We start from the raw sequence: 23820 nt of genomic DNA, 5'->3' as shown, positions 1-23820 counted from the left end.
AAGACCAGGCGCAAACTAAACACAGCAGGAGAGAAAAGACAAGTGTCCACAGCCAGATCCTTCTAAAACCTAAAGAATCCATTTACACTCACCACAGGCCCATTTCACAAATCCATGCAAAGAGTTCATTTAAATTTGTCTGGATTAGCAGGTGGAAACTGCAGAAGTGCACTTTACTGCATATCAGGGGTGCAAAGATCAAATACTGTTGTGCTGAAATTTAGCAGAATCACGTGTCCAGAATCGCTTCTAAATTTGAGAATCAATAGGATCAGTTTTTATATAACAAAATTCCTATCAATTCAGTCATTCAAGTCACTGAAGAATATTTATTTCTATGGTGACATGTATGTATGCTGTATAACACAAAACAATTCAAAATGTTGATTTTCAAACAGCAAATGTTGATTTCTTTAAAAAATGAAAATAAATAAATGTTGAAGAAAGTTATGTGCTGTAAAAATAAAGAGTAGCAACGAGTCCGTTATGACATGTTATAATTCCTCCACTATCAAAACATTGTATTTCAACTGCCCTTGGATGGCTCCTGAAATTGCGCAAGTAATGACATTTTGTAACCCTGAATAAGTGCCAAAACAGAAACATTTTTGGTGATACCGCAAACATACTCCTAAAATAATGACATCTTTAAAGCAGTTTGTGTTTTGTGTAGGGAAATGCTTCAACTTTGAAATCATGCGTGTACAAGCAAAAATCAGCTTCTCATGCCTACAACTGATATGCAAAGTTCACAACACCAAAATATGGGACTGACTCTTAAGAATTCACCTCCACCGCCTTACATTATTATGGCTGAAGAGAACAGAGGCGGCTCTAGTAACATGAATTGACATCTTCAGAGATGACGTGTTTGACCACGGAGTCTTTTCCATTTTGGCAAAGTGTATTTTGTTTTTCAGTATCAGTTGGAAAAAAAAGGTAGTTGGACAAGTATAAGAAGTACCACGGCTGTTATCTAACGATGTGACAGACTGACATAAAGCCAGCTTGCCAAGAACTGTCTTTTAGACAGGTTTATCGTTTCCTTTTTGATGCCTGTCATATTTTCTGAATACTTTTTGGCTAGATCAGTCATTGCCTGTTAACTTGTGTCACTGCACCTGGACTTAGAAAAACATAGCTCTGTTACTTCCATTCAGCAGCTCTTAGCAATTAAAGTTTGTATTTGGTGTCTAGAGAGGAGAGGTTTTGGCTGTTATGGACAGCCCCCTCAAGCAAGAATCCTGATTGGTTCTGTGCTGGAACTTGCTCTGATGAAACGCACAAAACACATATTTGATCTTTTCCAATCTGACAGACAGCTGTAATGCCATTTTTTCCCCGTATGCTTCTGCTGACATGAAAGTTCAAATTCAGACTGCAATATGTACAGTATTACAGAGCTCACATTCTTGTCACTTAAAACGTCCTATTATTACACTTCCACAGGTTGCGTTTATTTATTTATTTTTTTTCACAGTGGCAAGAGTAAGAATTTAGAAATGTGTCTGAGGCTGGTATCCATGGCAACTTACAAATATTGCCTATGATCAACCTTGTAGGAGGTAAAAATAAATATCTATGCCTTGAGTGCACCAGCACTGCTTCAGAGTGTCGATGGTATCCTTTAATAACAACACTCGAGGCGAGTGAAAGCAGCAGCCCTGTTGCACAATGTTTCTTTTATTGAATATTGTGAAAATGAATTTAATATTGGACGGCAAAGCACGCCCTCCTTCTTTGCTGCTCATTCCCCGTATTTGCAACTGACTAGAACACAGCAGTTCCTAACTTGTTCCTGGCATTATATGTGTATGCTTATATTGACTTCTGCACTCAGGCATCAAGTCTGTCTGACAATTCCCAGTCTCCGGGTGTCTGAGGTTTTGCAAGTGGTTAGGAAAGATGAATTGCAGTCTTTGTTAACTTTGCCTTGATAAATATCAGTTGTTGGAATGACACACCAGCTTTTTTTGCTTTATTTCCCTCCTGTAATCCTCTTTGTAATGGCATCTTAATGATGATAGCTATTGTCCTTGCAGTCGACTATATAAGAGGCAGTTTCAAAGGAGGGTGCCCAGACTTAGCTGGGTAAAATACAGCTAGGTTAAGTAAACTAATTGCTTGATATTTTTAAATGTGAAGAATCTCAAAAATGTCCTCAAAAAACACCTAATTTCAGTTATAATTATATACCCTAAGGTGGTATTTCACATAGTTGTCTGCCACATCTGGCCACCTTCACAGGCCCACTGCTGTTATTTTTATTAATGTTGTCATTTTTAAATAAATTTAAAAAAACAATATTACCTGTCTGTTTTCTCAAAACCCTCAGAATGGGATTTTGCTGGAAATAAACAAGCAGGTGATTTACAGTCGGGCTGGGAACGATGGCGTGCCTGTCATTTCGTAGTGTTCTTGGGGTGCAGGGGATTAGGGAGCATGAAAAGCGCACTGTCTGCCCTTAGCCTGGAATTCCACTTCAGCGTTCTCTGAGTCGCCCCAGATCGCAACCCTGCCCTCGGCCCCCGCGATACAGCTATGTCCACATCCCATTTGTGCTGTTATTAGGTAGCAGTGTAGGATGAAGAGGTGGGGGGTTGGGAGGGGGGGCTGAGAAACGTCCTTGCAGCAATAAAATGTCAGCCACTTTACTTATTCAGTTTCTAATGCAGACCAGGTGTGTAGCCCTTTATGGAGTACTCTGCAGACCAGCAAAACAAAAACGTAACATAAATCTTAGTTTCTGTTAGAAATTCCCACTTAAAGAAGAGACAGGCATTTAAAAAAGTAATTTGTAAAGAGAAGCAGAGTATGCTTTTTTCTATCGCTAATCACAGCTAAAATCATGTCAGACGTAACTGAAATAATGCAGTGAAAACAGAGCCTGAAATACAAACCGAGAATCTAAAAATGTTTCACAAAATCGGCCGGGCTGTATAGGACAGGGTAACCAATGTTTTATTCAGTAGGAATTTCCATTCATGCAAACGGAACCCTTGAGGGCTGGTTTTTACGCAACCAATAGTTATGGTTTAACATACTTCAGCAAACATTCCAGTTCAGGGCTTCCCTAACAGGATTTGAGTCCCTCTTTTGAAGCTTTCTTCACATCTGTTGGGCATTTCATGAGAAACATCCACTCAAACACTTTTAAAAATCCACTTGAAAAGGAATCTAATTTCCCCTGTCCCTTGTTCCGAATAGCAGGCAATCAGACATTAACATAGGTGTTTGTGCAGTATTTAATATTGCCATTTGCCTGACTCTCAGATCAACTACAGTATGTCAATCAGTCTAACCACTATGGTGCCTTGCCTGCTAACTCTGAGAAAGAAATTAAGAAAGTACAGCATTTCATTAGCTCCTAACAGATGTTTGCACATTGCATTGACTGTGAAGCCCTTACTTATGTGTAACTATGGAAAGTATAAAACTTGCTAAACTAGCTATTCAAAGTTTATTAATTATTCAAATATATGGTGCAATGCAGTTATACCACACAGGGGAAAACACCTCCTTTTCATCGGCTGTTACTCCCACATGAAAGTAATGTGTTGCATATCAAAGTTGTATTGCAAGAAAACTGCATAAATGCTGATTTATGTACAAATACAGACTATTGGTCATTTAAAAATTTGTGCATTTATATATGTGTATATGTATATTATCATATAACATTTGAACACTGTACTGAAAATAACTAGCTTGGTGGTAATTTGATCTGCTTTAATTATATGATCTCAAGTTTCTCAGTAAATGGTGTAGAAATAAGCAACTCCTCCACATGGGGAGCTAGCAGATATCTCTATTATTACTTTTCTTGATCACTCTTTATGTGTTAAGTACAATAAGACGACGAAGGTACGTTTGGATTCCCCCGGGTTTCTGAGTCATCGCTGAGTTTCTGAATAGCCTCCAGCTTGGCGCAAAACATCTGGGCGGAGAACATCGCTGCCCTCAATTTATGGCCGTGTCTCAATCTGACACATCTGTCTTCTCTCCCGAGGCAAACGCGGGTGTGGAGCGCAGCACCGCTGCGGCCGGTCCGACCAGGGAACTGTGAGCCACAGAACACGGATGAACAAGACCACCGGGGTAAAAACGATACGGGAATCGGTTAAATAAAAGTCATGTTCGCTCTTCAGAGGCTCTCTAAACGGGTTATCACCATGTCCCTAAAGCCTGTGCGACTACGACTATTACTGGCTAAACTGTAGTAGTAGCAGCACAATGGTAGGCTGATAGCACTGTCAGTAAGAGCAGAAGTATTATCACGAACAGATAGGCCTAGAGAACAACTTAAATTTGAAAGTAAGTGGTCTCCCCAGAATAGACGTTTAGGCTGCGACTGAAGGAAACAATCTTGGTTTTGTCCCTCACTCACTGACTGGCTGACTCATACACTCAATCATACTCTGAGTAAAGTGAGCCGTTCGTGAGAGGTCGCAAGGCCAGTAAAGTAGTCGCTTAATTTTAAGCAGAGTCTGTCCAAACCGTTCGTGTTTCTTCAAATATTTTTGAACATTGAAGTGAAAGCCTGCGGACACACATACACTTGGGGGGAAAAGTGAGGATTACTTTAACAATAGTAATTACAAGGTCTTCATTTTATTGCCACGGTCATTGAAATCATCGCCGCAATCCCACCACGGGATAGTAACATCATACCGTTCGATTCGAAAATGTACTATCCCGAAGGGGGCGCTGTATGTCCACTGTGACTAGACTTTTTACCCTACTTGTTTGATCTTAGACCCACGGAGCAGCAGATTGAATGGCAGCGGAGTAGCTTTCAGAGTCGCGGGAGTGTGACTATTGGAGGAGGACTGGCAGCTGCCTTAACCGTAACCCCTCCTCCTATCCCCCGAACCTCTCTCGCTCCAAATCTTCATTCCAGTACGTACACGGAGCGAAGCAACAGACTCGCGGAGCAGCACCAAGATTTCGCTCAGGGAATTACAGTGTTCATGAGAAAGAGATTTGTTTTATTCCTGCAGCAACACGCATACACGCGTGCAGGGACGGACAACATTATGGTATCGATTCAGCGAAAAAAGAGAACATTGTAACCGAATCTACAACCTGCGGATTTGCCCCTTTCGCTCCGTGGAACTATTTAGACGCACCAGAAACGACATCATTCAGAGCGCTCGGCATCAGTGGGAGTGGGTAGGGTGAAGAGGGAAACTTTACCACTGCAGCAAATGCGAAGTATATATATACTGTAAGACTTTAGCACAATCCTGGTGCTTCAGCCAGCACCGACATCCATCTAGCAAGAAGTGCATCGGAGTTGTTTCTTTTGTGGGGGGAGGTAACTCTGGGGTTTGAAGCAAGTTCTCCGGGGACAGGTCGACATTTTCGGGATTTTACTACAAGTCTCCCTGGAACCTATTTTTCATGTCCGAACTCACTGGTTTATGACAATGGATTACTTGCTGGTTTTATGCAGTGTTTTGCTGCCTGTGGTATTGGCTGTTGAGGGTAAGTCCGTTTTGTTCCTTGGTTTTCTCTCGGTGTAATATATGATCAGTTCTGTTGTCATTTTTTAATCAATTTCTGCGTCATGTTTAATTCTGACTGATGCGTGTCAAGGATACAGCAGTCTATTGGCTCCACCTGAGCCGATCCTGTTTTAACTGCTATATTGACAAGCGCCGAATTTGTTGAGGTGCAATTTCACATCTTCTATGAATGCTTGATTCCTTGGCTTATTAGGTGCCCTCCCTCCCTTTTAAGGCTTAAAAGCATGACCTGTCTCTGAGGTCTTGGAAGGTTATGCCTGCAAGACCTTTACACCTGGTGAGGCTTCGGCTCTTTGTAATACACTCTACTTCCAGAGATTGTAGCGCTCTCAAATGCTAAGAGACTACTCATTGTCTAAGTAGATACTCTACAATGTCACCCCCAAGAAAATTAGCGCAACACGATCTCTCAATGGGGACTCCCATTTACTTCGTCTCTGATTGCGAGAAGAAGCGATATCTTGGCCATCTTCGCTCTTTTTGAAGGGAGGTATCTGCTTTATAGATCAGGAGTTTCTTCATCCGTGGAATGCATAAGGGTAACAAGCCTTGACTGTCGCGTTTTTCCCGTGACGGGGGTCAAAGAACTGTGATCAATTGAAGCGATATTTGTGTATGCGGGCTACCACGAAAACATATCACTCTTGTGGAGTAACACTCATTCATATAAAGGCTACATAACATCATCGTTTATCAGTATTTAAATGACGCAAAACTGTGTTTTTTATTTGAAACCTTGCGTTTTGAGATACATTAAACGTTCCCCACACTCGGGTACCCCTTTAAAGAAATAGATTGTAATGTGGCAATGCTGGATCTGCGTTTTCTGTGTCAACATCTTAGTTATGTAAAGTCAGAAGTGGCCAAAAATGCACTCAGCAAAGTTCAGTAATGCACACAGAGGAAAAAACCACGACAAAGTAGTAGTAGTACAGTAATAGTATTTTGTAATCGTAATAGCGTGAAGTCATTATTGGACGGAAATAACTATTTTCATGAAAGCAATTAATTAAAATTAACTGTAATCGTCCAGTTGTCATAATTTACCACTTAGAATGTCTTTAATTGGGCTAAATTGTATCGGTTTATCGCTACGACGCCTCTGCAGTATATAAAGTGCATTTATGAAATCTTTGTTTTTTATCTCACCTTCTTGGTTTGTTAGCGCAAAATTTATTTATTTTTATATTTAAAATTTTTCATATAAGTGTTTTGTTTTTCGTAAATCTAATCCCAGGGTGGTCTATATACGTCCATGACGACGTAGCATTCTAAGTGTCAGGCTGCGCCGAAGTTGATATAGATTTGTTAAACGGTCACATTCAGACTAGGTCTTAAATTTCAGTGCTGACCTGGTTCAGGTTTGTGGCAAAATTATAATATGGTTGCGTGATTTATGGCCTGCGACATGGAGTTCTTGAACAACACCGGTTTCTGGTAGCCCAGGGTCTCGAGAGAGCAGTGCGCGGCCGACGGAATCCTGGTACTGGTCTTTTGTGTTTATTTACTTAACCGTTTTTTTTTTTTTTTTTTTTAAGTTATTTAGGCCTTCAAAGTTTTTCTTTCCGTACTGGATGAAATAGACAGAAAATGCATAACTGTTTTTGTCGAACCGGTGTGTCTATCGGTGCATGGCAAACGTTAATAAGCATGAACCAATGCATGTATTAAATATAGAATAGCGCTATTATCTAGTTTTGGATTCAGTAACGAAGTTACCAATACCATTATTGGTGACAGTGATTCCGTGATTAGCCTTGAAGTCATTAAAGTGCAATGAACGTCAGTGTCTGGTTATTAGCTTATACTTCCAATACCCAGGGAAATATGCATTTTTTATGGGAAGAGTATCCTGTGTTCACAAGTGCTGAGACGTAGGAATACCATTCTGTGTACACAGGCAGTAAGGCCACTGTGCATACATGTTAATATGCGCATAAAATTTCTGAAGTGGACAGGGGGCTTATCCCAGATCTCCCAATTTGCAGAATTCTGTCTGTATTAAAATTTATACATTCTTGTTTTAGAATTCTTGTCGAAGTATGCTGGCAGTTGTTAGTTGCTGGTAACATAAATATGTTTTGATATTACTTTTAAATACCAGGTGTCATTTTTCAAATGTATTGTCAGTCACATACATTTAAAATCGATTATACAAGGGAATACATAAATAGATTGCACTTGTTTTGCAGTTTCAGATTTGGGAAAGTGACTCTATGACCTATACTGTGGTCTTGCTGTTTTTTTATTTGCGACAAAACAGATATGGAGTTTCACTGCAGGCAGTGAGAAGTGTCCTCAGTACTGTAAATACCATTGTTAATTTTTAATGTAATGGGATAGTAAAACTCCATATCTGTTTTGTTTTACTATCCCATTACATTAAAAATTAACAATGGTATTTACAGTACTGAGGACACTTCTCACTGCCTGCAGTGAAACTCCATATCTGTTTTGTCACAAATTATTTCATTAGAAATAAACAAAACTAACTCTAGGTAGTAATTATAGTCCAGAAGATGTTTTGTGTCCGTGCATATTCGTTTTCTCTTTCAGTCTGTGTGTGAGTAATTAATTATGCTGAAATTAATTCAGATTACCCAAGGATTGGTTTTATTATTCTCATTGAAACCATTCATAGTGCACGAGAAATCAAATGGGTTTGTAATGTGTATATTACACTCAACAAAACATCAGCACCATTTGCAACCAAGGTGAAGTCTATTTTGCTCACTGTTCTATATATGTTAATTTTAACGTTATTTACATATTTCCACTGATTTTATTTGCAGGAAACATGTTTTTATCATTACATCTAATGCTGTAGGTCAAAATATTTAACCCCGCTGTGTCTGGTCCTTACTTTCTGGTGTTATTTCTTTACACAATGTGAGCGTGGCATTTGCTGAAATTGTCAGGAGGTATTAGGTACAAAATGTGAAGTGAAATTAAAACCTTAACTGATCTTAAACTCTTTGCTGACATTTAAAGAAGAAAGCACATAACAGTCACTGAATAGATGTTTCAGTGGCCACAGTGGTGTTTTCAAGGCCAGTGCAACATAAGCACCGATTTGGTAACCATGAATTAGTTCTCTGAGTATAAATCATTCCATAATTTATTTATTAATCTACACATTTTATAAATGCATCCACCTTTTTCCATTATGAGGGAAACCATTTATTTAAACTGAAACCTGCTGAATGTTCATTTTCTCTACTTCTCAATAAATAAACTTTTTAACATGTTTTTGTCAACATTTTTTGCTCTGTTTAACCTCATTTGTTCGCTCACTTGCTATACTTTTCCTAAGCAGAGGGAAAATACAACAGTTAGCAACAGTGGGGGTTTTTAGTCATGATATGTTCTGTCTTTCAGTCCTGTAATTTTGTTGATTTCTGTAGAAGAAATATTTTTCCCTCATAAAATTTCTAATCTTCAATTTTCCATCCAGTAATCGTGAGCAAACTAGTATCACGTCTCTGTGCGTTTATATTTAAGTCCATATGGGATGGCAATAATACTTTTCAAGCCCCTAGTCGCCAAGTAGGTGTTCCCTAAATCAACATTACTACCTGATTATATATTCCCTTTTAGAATGATTCTTTGAAACCAGTGTCACACCAGTGTCATGGTAAGGTTGGATGAAAATTGCCCGCTGTCTGATCAGAGTGGTGCAAAGCTATCACCCTGTACTTACCTTTCACTCAGTGTGTATAAGGACTTATCTGTATAGAGTGTGCAGTCGTTCTGAATGTATCTTTCATTAAACATCTGCTCCCTGTCCCTATTGTCTGAAGAAATATCATTTTGACACACATCTGATTATTGGCATCTATAGGTGATGCCCTCCTCTGCTGCATTTTTAATACTATTTTATCCCAGCTCTTCCGTGAAGATAGATCTCACTGTGACTTGACTCGGTACCATTTGTATTTTATTATGAGTTGAGTCACACCTCAGCAGGCCTCTTTATATGAGTTTCATCCCGTGCAATTCGCTGTGCTCCCAGACCTTGTTTTAATCTTCTTCGCTTCTTTGCGCGCGGAAGGCCCTCTATTATTATTACTATCGCTTAACCCATTGAGGAAGCAGCTGGGGCCGGCCATTTTGTTCTGCACACTTGCTCTGAGTTAAATGGTGAATCCAAGTCAAGCTTCATTAGAATACCATTGACAATGAGTGCACTGGAGTCCTAGGGGTTTCTTAAATATGAATGGCCCCCAGACAGAACATATTCATAACTCAGGCTGGCAAAATGTGTTCCTTTGTGTCAATTTTAATTGTTCCATGGATGTTAAAAACATTATTTTGTGTAGGAAATGGAGGCTTCTTCACTGCCCATTTGTTGATGATTTACCTTGCCCATTGTCCATCACTACATCAATTAGTTAAGCCAACACATTCTCACGTTCTTGTCTATTTTTGTAAAACTGTAAAGACATTATGCTGGACCGGTGATTGACTTCTACTCACTTGTGCTTACAGCGGCACCAGAATCAGTAATCTGTCCTGTGAATGCGCCGCTTTTTTTACAAGTAGAATTCTACTACAATTACAAACGTCATTAAGAACAAAACCGCCATAACAGTCATTATCGCCAATGTGGTTATAAGAGAGGAAGGGGGAATAAAAGGCGGGGGGGGGCACAGACAGGCGCGATTAAATTAGCAATGGAAAGGAAATACGACATGACAGGCGTTAAAGTATTAGCTCATTATTTATTATTTTTATTTTATGCAGACAAGAATTTATATGTATATATATATATATATATATATATATATATATATATATATATATATATATAGATATATATATATATATATATTGCTCATGCTCCCAGCTGTCTAATCGATGTAAACTGTGCCGCGGGGGCACACCCCTGCTTCCTCCCCAGAGACAAGACGCTCTCTCAACATTATGCGACACACACCACACAGCAATGTTTGCAATGAGAAATAATTAACGGAGGGAAGCGCCGCGAGCTGAATCAACAACTTTGAAGGCATCTTGTGTTATGTAGGTAAAGTACTTCATATATCCGTGGTTACACATATTATGATAGACACAGCGGCCTAAAATAGCCTACTCTCAGATGTCATTGCAAAATGAAAATGTTAAAATACCTTGGCCCTTGACACGCAAATAGATACATAAATAGGCCGACTCGGCAAGGTCGCATCAAAATTTGATTTCTCGTGAATTTTCTTTCAGTTCACAACATATAACATGTTGTGTTGGGTTTATTTTCTTCGCTAGCTTCAGAGACTGATGTTGCCTTATTAAACAATTAAAATCGTTCTTTTTTATGTAGGCCTACTAAGTCAATGGTGTGATAGGAAATACTGTTTTCCTATCCAGAAAAAGTATATTCGTTGTAACACAGACCTCTTAACGTCCGTATTGAGCACCTGTGATTGAGCTGGTCTGAAAGCAATTAGGCATAACACATTGGTGCATAAATGCGAATAAATACTGAAGTCCACCATAAAATTGGTAGAGCACTAGTTGCAAACACTTCAGACCTCTTGAAAAACAGCTCATTGTATTTTCACTTTTTATACGTTCATGCTTGATTAAAAAAAATACTCAGTTTAAAATTATTGACCACATTCCACTGAAACTAATACGGCAGAACTCCTCTTTCTCTGCCATGTATGTTAATAGTTTTATTTATTTTATTTTGTATTATGCCAATATAAATATATAATTTATTTGAGCACAATTATGTATGTCATCAATAAATATACAAAAGTTGAAGTTCATGTAAGCGTATGTAACTACATCGTTCTTTAAAACATACTGTGTTTACCATGCACATATCATGCGAGGCAAATTGATGACTAATCATATTTCTTTCACGAACGTACGCAAATGTAGCCTATATAACATTGTCTTTTGTGAATTTGCGTCCCGGCATACATTTCAATGAGGCATACTTGATATATTGTTTATTTGGTGGGATACTTTCTTAATAATGAATTGATACACGTTTCAGCGTGAACATTCAAACAAAACTTCTGAAAACGTAGGATCTTTGAACTCTCTTTTATATATTCTGAGTGAGCCTCGTTTATGCTTTTGTGTTTTATTTGATAATTATTTCATTCACTCATAACTCAGTGACACAATATCTATAACATGAACTCTGAAGACGTAACATTGTTGTAGATCGCCTTATATACGGAAACAATTAACATCAAAGGCTGAATGGCAAAAGCACAACAAAAGCGACTTTTGAAAAAGCTGATCAACTGTAGCTGAACATTTGAAGGTGGTGAAAAAGCAGTGCTACAATCACAAAATGACCTCACAATGATACACGGGGTAAAATATGAAGTAATTTATAATCATTACAATGTCAAAAGTAGGATACTGAATGGTAGCCAGCGCAAATACAACATTTTGTTGCACAGGGTAAGACAATTATATTTATTTTATTGTACATTTCACAATAACTGCAATTTTAATGCAAGATCGAATAGTAACTTTCAGATTTCAGCAATGAACATGTTCTGCTTATTATGCCTCACGAGTTGACATCTGTCGTTTATAAGGCGAGTTACATGGAGCTACCTGAAAATCGACGCAATTATTTAATGTAATACAGTTTATAATTGCACGTTGTAGATGCTAAAAGACGACGGGCCTACGCTGATGTCAGGGTCTCGGTCCTGGGCTAAGGCGAAGCCATGCTGAACAGATGGAAAGGCTTGATTCGTGTAAAGCGCTAGTAAAATCTTTGCCAGACACTGCCCAGAAGAGAAAAGGCTTAGAAATTGTGTGCGTCCAGTCCCAATGGGCTATGGATTTATTCAGCCAACGGACTAACAGTTTGGAAACAGCAAACGTTTGCCAAAACAAAACTGAGCGGTGAAAAAACTTTTGGTTGATAGTGTTACAATTCGGCAATTATACTTAAGGTTTACTCGTCCGTTAATTAATACAAGAAACCGTAGTGGATGTATACCAGCCTAAATAAAGCTTCCCTTGGAGACGCCTAAACAGACTGTCTGCGCGGCTGATCGAGAGGCCCACAAAATAGCAGGTCTTTGACACTCTCCGCAGAAAGGGGGGAGTAGGGAGTGCGTCTGGGACCGCAGATTGCCAAGATCCCGCCGAAGCTGTCGGCAGCCAGCAGAGTGGAACGGTGGAGTCCTTCAGACTCACATTCAGGCCCTCCCGTCAACAGCAAAATGGGTGGCGGGGCTTTGTCGCCTTGCTAATAGCCGCAGGGAAGAAAAACCCAAACAAAGTCTCTGGATCGTGAACTGAGCTGAAGTTTGGCGATTTGCTGCCCGCGATTTAAAGAATCACACCTCAAAAATCAATTTGTGATTTTTTTCGAAAGCAAACCAGTGTTTTATCGGCGGTGGTTATTAGCGTGCAGGACTCACGTTGCTCTGAGAGCTTTTGGTACGTGAGTGGAGTGGTGCTCATCTTACGGTGGAGACTATGTATTTACAGCAGGTGGCATTGAGTGGAAGTTTCACTGGTCAAATGAAATGTGTATGAAATAAATAAAAATGACCCTCTCAATCCTGACAATGCTCTCAGTCCACTGTCTACCCATCCCTAATAAACTGCAGCTGGGTCAAGCTCTAGCCTGTGTTACCAGGTTTGACTGTTATTGTGAAAGGAGCTATACAGCATAGGCTATGATATAACTGATTGATTTCAGACCTAATAAAAGCAGTAGGCAAACCAAGAAGGAATCAAGAAAGTGTGGTATATTTGAGGATAAGGACATGTAGATGTTTTATGCACCACACATATTCATAACGCTGCAGTGAGTTTGTGTTTGTTTGCAACACATTATCGATGTTGTGCTCATAGTACGTCTGGCATACCCAGCTTTGTTGACTAACACATTTTATAGGAACTCTCATCATTTTGTGGCAGTCTTTCTTCTTGGTGAAAAAGTAGAGAGAATCCTCTATAGGAGAGTGGTTCCATTAATATCTAGGCTTTTTTCAGGCTGCCAGTGAAGAAGATATAATCTTGAATAGTATCCTTTAAATGTAATTCAAAGCGTGTCATCATTTATGTACTTGTTTATATCATGTTGCAATACAAGGATATTGTGTAAGAAATAAAGATGGTTCTGCAGTAATACCTGTTGAACTTGCTCCAGAGATTGATGCCACTTGTTTTGTGAACTGTCTGCTCAGAATAGAGATGCTTGTTATTTTCAGTTCCTAATTTTTTTCAGGCTGTGTGTATTCTTCCTTGGGTAAATGAGCAACCTCACACAAAGCCTGACTCTGAAGTGACTGTGTAAGCCTGGGAAAAAAGAAGACTTCTTAAGTTGGAAGAGTAAATCAGAGAAAAGTGAAAAATTAAGAAAACAGTTCTGAAAAACAGGGTAAATCAACATTGTGTTATGTGTGCCCCAGATGTCCTGGTGTTTGGTCCTTTTTGTTTTTGTTTTTTTTACGGTTCTGTTGATATGTTACTCTTCCATTTGGTGAGGTGTGGAGGGGACAGAGGAAGGGCACTTTGTAGGTGTGAAAATTCTAGTGAGAAAAGTGTGAAAGTGGGTGTATTTTGGTTTGCCTGTGGTTGCGCTGGGAGAGCTCTGGGCCCATGCTGACGTGAGCATTGCATAAAATGTTCCTAAATGCAGTCTTCACACAACATTAGGGAATATGGTGCTACAGTCTCAGTAAGGCAATGGCATCATTTATTAATCTGGGGGACCTCATTTGATCTTCTCACAGGCCTCAAAGATTCCTTTTCATCAGGCTAATGTTGCTATTTATTTTCTTAACAGAGACCTTACTACAAGACACAGTGCAGCTGTCACCAAGGAGTGGCATGTGCAAGAAACTTACTGAAGATAAAGCAAATGTTAAGCCCCAGAATATAAACAGTGCAAACTGTCCTTAACCTTCAGTAACTTTCAGCAGGTAATTTTAGCTAATGTTACTCATTTCCGATGGCATTTTTTATTGACCAAGAGGGCTAAAATAAATGTTTAGAGAGAAATTATTTAAAAAGATGTATATTCAGAGAAGAGTGAACTAGGTCCTGGTGTAAGAGGTTATACAGTGAAATCAATTTGTGAAATATATTATTATATTTCTGTCTTGTTGGGACAGTAGTCAACCCTACTGCTATAGCCACTCCCCATGTCCTTTGTCTTAGCAGGTGACAAATGGCGCCCTGTACCTTCTTTGGACCCCCCTCCCCCCCCACCCCTCCTTGTCCTTTGATCAAACTTTATAACCACAAACCAAAACATAACCATTGATTCCACGTTGACCCAATACAACCAATCAATGCATTGCTTGTTTGTCCGTCGATTGTAATAATCATCGTCCGTGCCTTCAGCTGTTCTCACTGTCAGCTTTTTAGGGGTCCTGGTATAAGACACATGTGGATTCCAAGAGGAACCTGGTACCGTCTCTATTGTGGTGACTCTTGCCCTGCTGCATACCCTGGGGGCATTGTGTCACAGAGACCCGACACCCTGAGTTAGGCAGAGGCAATGTATTCTGTCAAGGAACAAGTGAGGAAATGGATTTCTCCTAAATGGTCATGTAACTACAAGGGAAAGTGCCTGGAGCTGCTGTCACAAAACCTCAGATGATGCATGTTCTCAGAATGCACTCCCTGCCACGTGAAAGCTTTCTAATAGGCAGGTGAGAAGGCATGTTTTGAAGCCAGTGTTAAGCTAGACTGAAAAGCGTGTTTAAGTTCCCTGAACCTGAATTAGGGAATTGAGCTTATAAAGAGAAAGGAGAGAAAAAAGAAAGAAACAGAGAGTGTGAGGGGCAGTGAAAAAACAGCTTGCATTCCATAAGATCTTGGTACAGTATTAGCTGGGAATAAGTTGGCTTGTTCATTTGAATAGGTCTGAGTGAATGTGCTATAGAGAACAGACATGATTACTGAGCAGTGTGGGGCGGGGTCTTTTTGGGATCTGATCCTTCTTCAGCTGGGTAGTGGTCTGGAGATGTGTTTGTGTGTATTTGTGTGTATGTTTGGGGTGGGGTGGGGAGCAGGGAGTTTAATATTGCTTCGGACTAAGGTCCCATCTGTCTCTGCTTCTCTCTGTATGGCTAAACTCCCCCGACTCTCCAATCGCTGAAAGATCCACGCTTCCCCTTCTCTCAGTCTCACTCCCAAATGAAAAGCCAGACCTGTGACATGAGCTAGAAGGAATCTGCTGGTTTTTTAATGAAGCCGATGACCAACCTGCATTGGATCAATGGCAACATTGTGTATCAAAGTATCGAGATGGGACCTCTGACTGTGCATCAAGGGGTACCGTAAGGGCTGCAGCGAAATCCTTCACCAGGTGCCAGAACCCTGTGAAGACGCCTTAACCTGAGCTTCTAAAGTTGATGACTGCCCCCCGCAACATTTATTAAGCCTTTTCAAAGAGTGTTCTTTATTTATTTATTTCTATGAAAAGGTCAAGCAATCTCAAACAGTGTTAAATAGAATTATTAAACCCATCTACATGGGGAGAGTGTGAATTAGCATCTTGTGAGTCAAGTGCTTGATCCCCTCTGTGCTCTTTATTACACAGTGCAGAAGTGAATGGTGACAGAGATCTCTGACCAGGTTCAGCAAAGTAGGATACCTTCGTTTAAGGAGGGGAAGCATTTTCACTTTATAGACTGTTAATTTCTAAAGGACTCTCATCACATTATAAAGGTTGTTCACTTTTGTCATAAAAAGCAAGGCTGTTTGCAGTACAATAAACCTGCACAATAAAGTGCAATCCAAACAGCAAGATCTCAGCATCTGTGCACAGCAAACCAGGACCTCAGGCGAGCAGGAGGAGATGGCAAGAGATTACATGTCAAAACAAGTCCAAACAAGTGGCTTTTAAGTGTTGAAGGCAGTGCAATTTTTTGCAAATCGTCAGGGAGGGAGCTGCAAGTGTATCTGTCACAGTGTACATGTTGGCTGTGATTTCTTCCTGCAAAATTGTTGGAGCTGGGACTGACAAACCATGCTGACATGCCACAGCAGTTTTGAAAGTTTCGGTATGTGTCCTCACCTCAGGATGCAACTACAAGTGTCTGAGCCATAAAGTGCTGCCAAATCACCAGTGGATCAGACAAACACTCACAGCTCAATATCTCCTCATATTCTCCTTCCAGTAACATGTTTTTCTGCCCTGTCTTGCTCGTATCTTATTGCCATTGTTACTTTTTTCCATGGTTTTCAATTCTTTGTTATTGTGATTCTGCTGGGAAAAGCTAGCCAAAAACAGCTGCTGGAACATTATTGTTGAATGGTATTTTTTTTTTTCATCGGCAGTTGGCAGTCCGCATTTTAAGCTCACTAGTGAAACCCAACACTCGATGCAATTCCAATAAAAATAGCCAGACTTGCCAGAAATTGATAATCAGATTGTAAGTACTTGCAGAGGCAATTATTGCAGCTAAAAACATGTGACACACTACGTGATCTATGCCATTTGGTAGATACACCATTTCAACATGCCCAGACTGAGTTTGAACAGCATAACACTAAAAGCTATTACAGGGCTATATTGGGGCTAAGATTATACTGTGTAGGCTTTGGAGCCATGGAGACAATGCAGCTTTTTCTTTGGTCTGACCACTCCCAGTAAGTCTTTCCTTCCACCTCTTTTTCTCTCTCTACTCTCCTTTTGTTCTTTCAACCCCATACTCCTGATGCTTTTCCTGTTATCTGTCTGTATTTTCCCCCCTTGAAAGAGGCGCACTGTGCCATCTTAAGTGCGGTGAAGTCTGTCTGTATGCAGAACACAAGTAAAGCACAGCTTGTGCATCAAAATAAAAGCAAGCAGGTATTTAACAGAAGGAAAAATAATTACATTTTGGGATCCATTTTAGGAGACTTCATCAAGATGACAGATATCACAGGTTTTTCTTCCCTGTATTACTTGTTTTTTTTTTTCCTCTTCCAGCACGAGCCCATATGTGGAGTTGGATTGAATTGACCCTGCTAAATTGGGTGTGAATTGATAGAAGTCACCACCTGTGATATGGTGTTTTAAGCTGAATGCTACTATGGAGGCTTAAATTTCATGTTTATTTTTTTTAAAACAGATCTTTCCACTTCTCTTTTACACAGGAGTGGCATGCTTTGTGTAATGTGCTTTTCCTTATTTCTTCCTTCCCTTTGTCTGCTCTCTCTCTGTCCTCCTCTTATCAGAGATGAGTCCTAATTGCTGTGTTATTCCCCCACCTGCTTATCGCTTCCCATGTGATAAAATCCCAGATCTGCCATCTGTGTTACAGAACTATTTACCAAAGCTTTTCTGTTGCTCCAACGTGTTGATAGGAGTTGAAAAATATCACTCTTCCCCCTGTTTTATTGTGGGGGCATTCTCTGTTTCAGGTCAGAGGTGAGAGGTGCTATGTCACAGCTCCTGTGATGTGGTTTCCTGTGTTCCTTTGGCATTTTTCTTTAAAGAGGCCCAAATGGGTGACAATTACATGACAGTTCTGACGTGTGCCCGTTTGAGTTCCTGTAACCTTGGGAAAGCGCTCTTGAAAGGCTGTTCCTGTTTGCACTTCCAGAAGGATTTGCATAGGCAGAAAACATACAACCAGGACAACTGCCCCCAAGCAAATATGTTCCCAATGATACTTTTTTTTAAATAGAAAATAGAGAATGACTATCGGAATTACTAATCAATACCTGAAAAACTAGACCACATAAAAGGTCAAACGAAATGTGAGAACGCGGCTGAGTCAATGCAGGGCCAGATGTAGACTGTCACCCAGAGGGTTTATATTTATACCATTGGCGATAGCTGTGGGATTGGAAGATGCAAACTTCAAAGCCAATTTTGCCCTAAAATCCATTCCCAGGAGCTGTGGGTCAAACGATAGCGATGATTATAGATTCAGTTCAGCATTCCATCAATCAATACAAGAGGGAGGGGGAGATTGTTGCTGACAGCCCCCTAAAACAGTCCAAGGGACACAGATCTCAAGGGACGTAAGGTTTAGGTTAAATTAGCAACCAGCCCTGCTTACTAATTCATGAGTCTTGTGTTTTGCTCTGTGTCTTAGACTGCATGGTGAGGGGCACAGACTAATTAATTAAGCACTTTGGCTTATCTAATAGGTGATGCACGGAGTTCAGGCACAATTCACTGCATTGCAGCTCCTCTCCTAATGTAATTTTAATTTTCTCTTGTCTCATCTGAAGCTGATTTCCTTTTTAATAAAACAGGGCAAATCAATAAATGTACAATAGAATGATTCTCAAGCATGATAGTGATAATGCACTAGTTATAGTATTTCAATGTCAGCAGCTTTTGCAAGTCGTCATTGTACAGCATGTACAATGGAAACAATTTCTCCTCAAGTGGCGCTGTCAGTCTGACTTAGCATCTGTTAGCATGTATGTCTTGCACAACTTGTTTTACATGCCTGGCAAGTTGCCTTGCCAGTCAGTCTCTGCTCTAATTTTACTCTCAAATTAAAATTAAAATAGGATGAAGAGTTGCATCTCTCTGCCTCCCAAATTACATTTTCCTTCCCTTGTAATGATAAAATAATGCTACTAATTGATTTGCCTTGTTTTGTTTAAGTACACCATGACAATTAACAAACTGCAAATGCAAAGATAATGGACAGTGTTTAAGTGCTTTATAACTTACATTTTGGAAAAACAGTTAATTTGTTTGCAGGTCATAATGTAATTAATGTTTGTTCACACTGAGCAAGACATTTTTAAATATGTACAGCTTTTCAATTTAAACATGAATATAAGGTATGAAATTCATTTGAACTAACAGGTAGAACAATATTTACGGGATACGACTTTCTAAAGGACCTGGAAGGCGCTTTTACTGCTTGTTATTAAGGCAGTTCTATACTGTGGTCAGCTGTGGGGGACGTAACGTCTTTGGTACGTAACCTTGGACAGTGAGGGGTAAATACAGGCCTATTTAAGCCTTTGAATTCAAGCTCATTAGGGGTATATTTGTGCCCATAAAAATAAGACATGGCTCACCCTTATGCTTAATATAAACGTATGTTTATCTCCAGCATGCGGCTTAGAGCGAGTAAGATTATTTTAGGTATACCTACAGCAGGCCACCAAGTGGCTTTACAGGCAGTACTTAATGACATACTGCACTCTGTTTCTGTTTTACTGTTGGTGACGTGAACTCAGCAGGCTGATGCCTGCAAAAATGAATGTTGGTGCACTGTTGCCATGTAATGCATTGGCTCTTAAACCGTAGGTCAGGACCCACAGTGGGACACAGAACGATCAGATAAAGAGGGCAGGAATAATCGGAGTGCAATCATAACCACCCCCACTGTGAACCAACAAAATAAATTAGTGTTCAAAATATGTTTTTGCCCCTGAAAAGCTTCTTTATTTATATTTAGAGTTTACATTCAGGTTAAGAACTGTGTAAATATAGAAGATATATTAAAAATAGAAATATATCATTCTTCATTAGGTAATAATTTGTTTAATTTATGAACATGCTAAAGTTTTTACATTTGTTTTCACATTTATTGGTTTTATCGCAGCATGTTTTATTGCATTTACCTTTCCAGGCTGTGATTTGTGGTTAGAGAGCACGGAACATTTGAATAATCAAATAAAGATGTATAAAAGGGTTAAACTGTGCTTGTTCTCCAGTGACATAACCCAATGGGAGTGGCCAGGGCGTGGTCAAGCACTCTGTAATTAGAGCAGTCCCCGATTGATGCTGACCTACATTTATATGTGTGTGTGCGCGTTTGTGTGCCAGGAAGAGAGAGAGAGAGAGAGAATGAGACTTCACCTCACCAATGTCATCGTGTGAGCTGAACCTAGCCATTCATTATCACAAAACCTGTTTATTCCCTCTTTCACCACCGTCAATCTACAGCCAACCTTGTTTTGTATTATCCTGGATCAGACTGCTTCACGCCCTCTTGGGCTTTTCTGTCTCTTGAGCTGTGCGTGCATGCATTTGAATGTGATGATTGGAGCCTAATCTAGCTGGACACTGCACTGGGCTGCACCCTGAAATGAGGGGATGTCCAATCCTGGGCTTGCAAGAACATGCTACCATCCACATTTAGTAGAAGTCTTTGTCACTGATACTGAAGTTTTGTCACTGATTCTTGCCTTTGACAATGACATGATTTGTCTGAACTTCCATGCTGCTGATTCTGGTGTGACCCATGGAAATACAGTGGGTATATGCTATTTAGCAGCAGGGCTGGTTAGCCTTATATTAAACCGTTCCTTAGCTGTGGTTCTCTCCCGTTTGCATCATACTGCACATTTTTTCTAGTCTCTCCTTCCTTTCCTTTTTCTCGCCTCTGGCCATTCTTGGCTTACCCAGGCCCATCTCTCTGTGCTGCATGATATGGGGCTTAGCACACCCCCCCCCCCCCAAAAAAACATCCATACATCTTTTGCCAGGCTCATGCCAGCTCTTTTCCTTATTCATCTTCTTTCTCCAGGGATCTGTGTCAGGAGATAAGTCAATCCAACCAATACCTCCCAGACCAAGCCTCCACAGAGTGACCGCTGCTTTGCAACCAGCAGCATTAGGTTCACGCCAGCAAAGGAGGAATTCTGCACATCTCCCATTCTGTGTGGGCTGAAATCCACCCTGTAGATCCACCCTGTGGCTTTCTCTGCTCTTACAGCAGTGGGGCTGGGCTTGTTTTTAGCACTTGGAGATTTCCTGAGAAATTGTGTTAGTAAGCCAGTACAAGCACATTGTTTTCATCTAGACCAGGTATATTAAAAAAAAAAAAACAGGTTCTTAAATATCTGACCATCTAATCATTGCCCAGTTTAACAGGCTGAATAAATCCAACCCTGCCCACCTCATTTGATGTGCGGTTGAGCAGACTGATTCAAAATGGTTGCAGTTGTCCCTGGGCAAAAGCATTTTGAAATGAGATCCATAAAAGATGCCTTATACATGCAATGTATATATTTGTTCAAAAACAGGTTTTGCTTAAATATACATTGGTTAGGAGCTTGATGGATATAGATCAATATGCGTGCAAGGTTGGACAAAAAAAATTTGAGCCTATAACCTCAATTTTCCACATCGTACTGCTTGTTTCACACAAATCTGAACAAGGCCAACATGACATTAGAGTCAAGAATTACAAAACTCCCTCCATTAATTCCGAACTGCCTTAAGATACTATCAGAGATTGTAATTAACCTGGTTGTAACTGATCTCCTCTGATCACAAAGTCGGAGTTTTGTGCAAATGTCCTCGTTGGTGTTCGTGGGTTGTACTGTACTGTGCTGAGATCTTTACTTAATTGTTTAGGGACATGTAACCCCTGGCCATAATGAATTCTCCTGCCTTCGCCGTTAGTCAATAAATGAATCAATAAACTTAATTGAATAGAGGCACATTTTCATCATGGAGCCTTCTGTCATAAAGTGGTAGGCGCTTTGTTGTAATGTAGACAGCTAAATAATTCAAGGAATAGCTCTGGTAGATTCATCTTGCTGAGAAACAGGGCAAGTGTGCCTACCATTGACATTCACATCCCATGTAGAAAAAAGGTGTTAATCACTGTGCATCAGGAATGGCTGAAAGAATGGATGGGGAAATCATGGCGCCACATCGACACTTCTGGGATAAGCGTTCTTAATCCTGGTCATTCTTTCCTGGTTTCCCACCCTTTCCCAAATGGTCCCCGAAGTGTTTGAGGGCTGAAAACAATTTAGGGAGGTCTAATGAGTCAAGTTATTACAGCAGCCAAGTGTGGGATTAATTAACTGAGTGCCGATTAGGAATGCATTTGACAGCAGTTCTGGGAACAGTGTGGAGAGGTCCTATGCCATGGCAGATCTGAGGGATTTATCTCGCCAAGCCAGTTTGGAAAGAAACAGCCATGAATAACAATGATCTTCCTGTTTCAAGTTTCACGATGCCATATATGAAACACACATTTTGTTGTTGTTTTGTTTTTAATGCTAGTGAAAAGCAAAGAGAAATGAAAACTTCTTACAACTTAAATCACATCATACATGTCACAAGACCTGGTCACACTTTTCATATTGAAAACTCTGTACTGTAAAGAACTGCAATGTAAAGTACCGATAAATTTGTGCAAGAAGTAATGTCAGATTATGAAAAAGTAATGTGATTAGGAAGTGATGTCAGAGTACTAATAGGTGATATGATAAAGAAGTGAAGGGAGGGTATTAAAGATTTGCTCTTACCCTGACTGCATGTGATTAGAGTAGCACCGGGTGGCTTTGAGGAGCAGAGAAAGAGCCTGAGGCCCTTTGGAGTATTTGTCATTTAGTCAGAAAGGCAAAGGTATGACATTTAGCAAGATATATGAGGATTTGTGTGTGTGTGCATGCGCGTGCTGGTATGCATGTGTGGGTGTATGTGCACAGGCACATGTGTGCGCGTGTGGGCCTGTGTGTTTTGTCTGTTAGGTGGCGTAAGGTGCAAATGGCAGCCTTCTTGTCTGTAACTGCCTAACCTCAATTTTTGTTTGTTCTGCCTCATGACCTGAGCTCTAATGAGTGGGCACGTAAACAAATAATGAGAATGGGGCACGATAAGCTATTGTGAGAACCTCCAACAGATACTTCTTCCGCAAAGGCGCGGGGCCTATGTGTCACCTGAAACTACTGAGCCCTCCCCTAAAGGCAAATTAAAAAGTATTAAGGCAATTACTACAAGTACAGTATGATAGAGCAACACTTATTATGGGATTTGTTCCAGAGTAAATTGTGACATGAGATGCAAATTAGCATAGTTTCAACTGATTATCATAGTGCAAACGATCATTTGGCAATAAAGCAATTTAGCAGTTCCTTATTTGGCCATGGTTTGATCCCAGTTTAATTACTGAGAAAGTCTTGAGTGTTGCAGAAATGTCACTTTGCAGAATGTAGTTATACAAGTGTATTTCAGTTTATTATGGCATACCAAATTATATATATATATATATATATAAAATTTTGTGTAACACAATAATAGGCATTGCTGTCAATGAGAATATAGGGGTGCAGTTCTTTGTCTTCAAGTCCCAAGAAAGGGGTTGCATGTAGCCATGGGCTGAGGTTGTTGACCCCCCCCTCATTTGGACATCATACATAGCAGTAGAGAAGAAAGGAGGAGATGGAGTGGAGGAATGATGCCATCAACTGATATGGAAAGGAAGTGGTGAGTGGGTTTTTATAGTTAAGGATGGGAATGGGTTTGTTAATTGCATGGATTGTCTCTCCACCTAAATCTTCCTTTGGAATTTCAGTGTGTGTGCATATGTGTGTGTGCGTGTGTGTGAGTATGTGTGTGTGTGTGTGTGTGTGTGTGTGTGTGTGT

At 40.1% G+C, this 23820-nt stretch overlaps 1 protein-coding gene across 4 annotated transcripts in view; it reads left to right on the top strand.

Moving 5' to 3' along the window:
- Positions 1-4835: 4835 nt before the first annotated feature.
- Positions 4836-23820, top strand: part of LOC118796151 (ephrin type-B receptor 3-like) — a 59399-nt gene continuing 40414 nt past the window's right edge. For all 4 annotated transcript variants that reach the window (XM_036555003.1, XM_036555001.1, XM_036555004.1 and 1 more), the window contains exon 1: positions 4836-5487. In XM_036555003.1, the coding sequence (XP_036410896.1) occupies positions 5424-5487 (64 nt within the window). In that variant the 5' untranslated portion in view covers positions 4836-5423. The remainder of the gene's footprint in view (positions 5488-23820) is intronic.

The sequence above is a fragment of the Megalops cyprinoides genome, chromosome 20, assembly GCF_013368585.1.
Source record: "Megalops cyprinoides isolate fMegCyp1 chromosome 20, fMegCyp1.pri, whole genome shotgun sequence".
Taxonomy (NCBI): Eukaryota; Metazoa; Chordata; class Actinopteri; order Elopiformes; family Megalopidae; genus Megalops; species Megalops cyprinoides.
The sequence above is the reverse complement of the archived record's forward strand: the minus strand, read 5'-3'. Positions and strand labels throughout refer to the sequence as shown.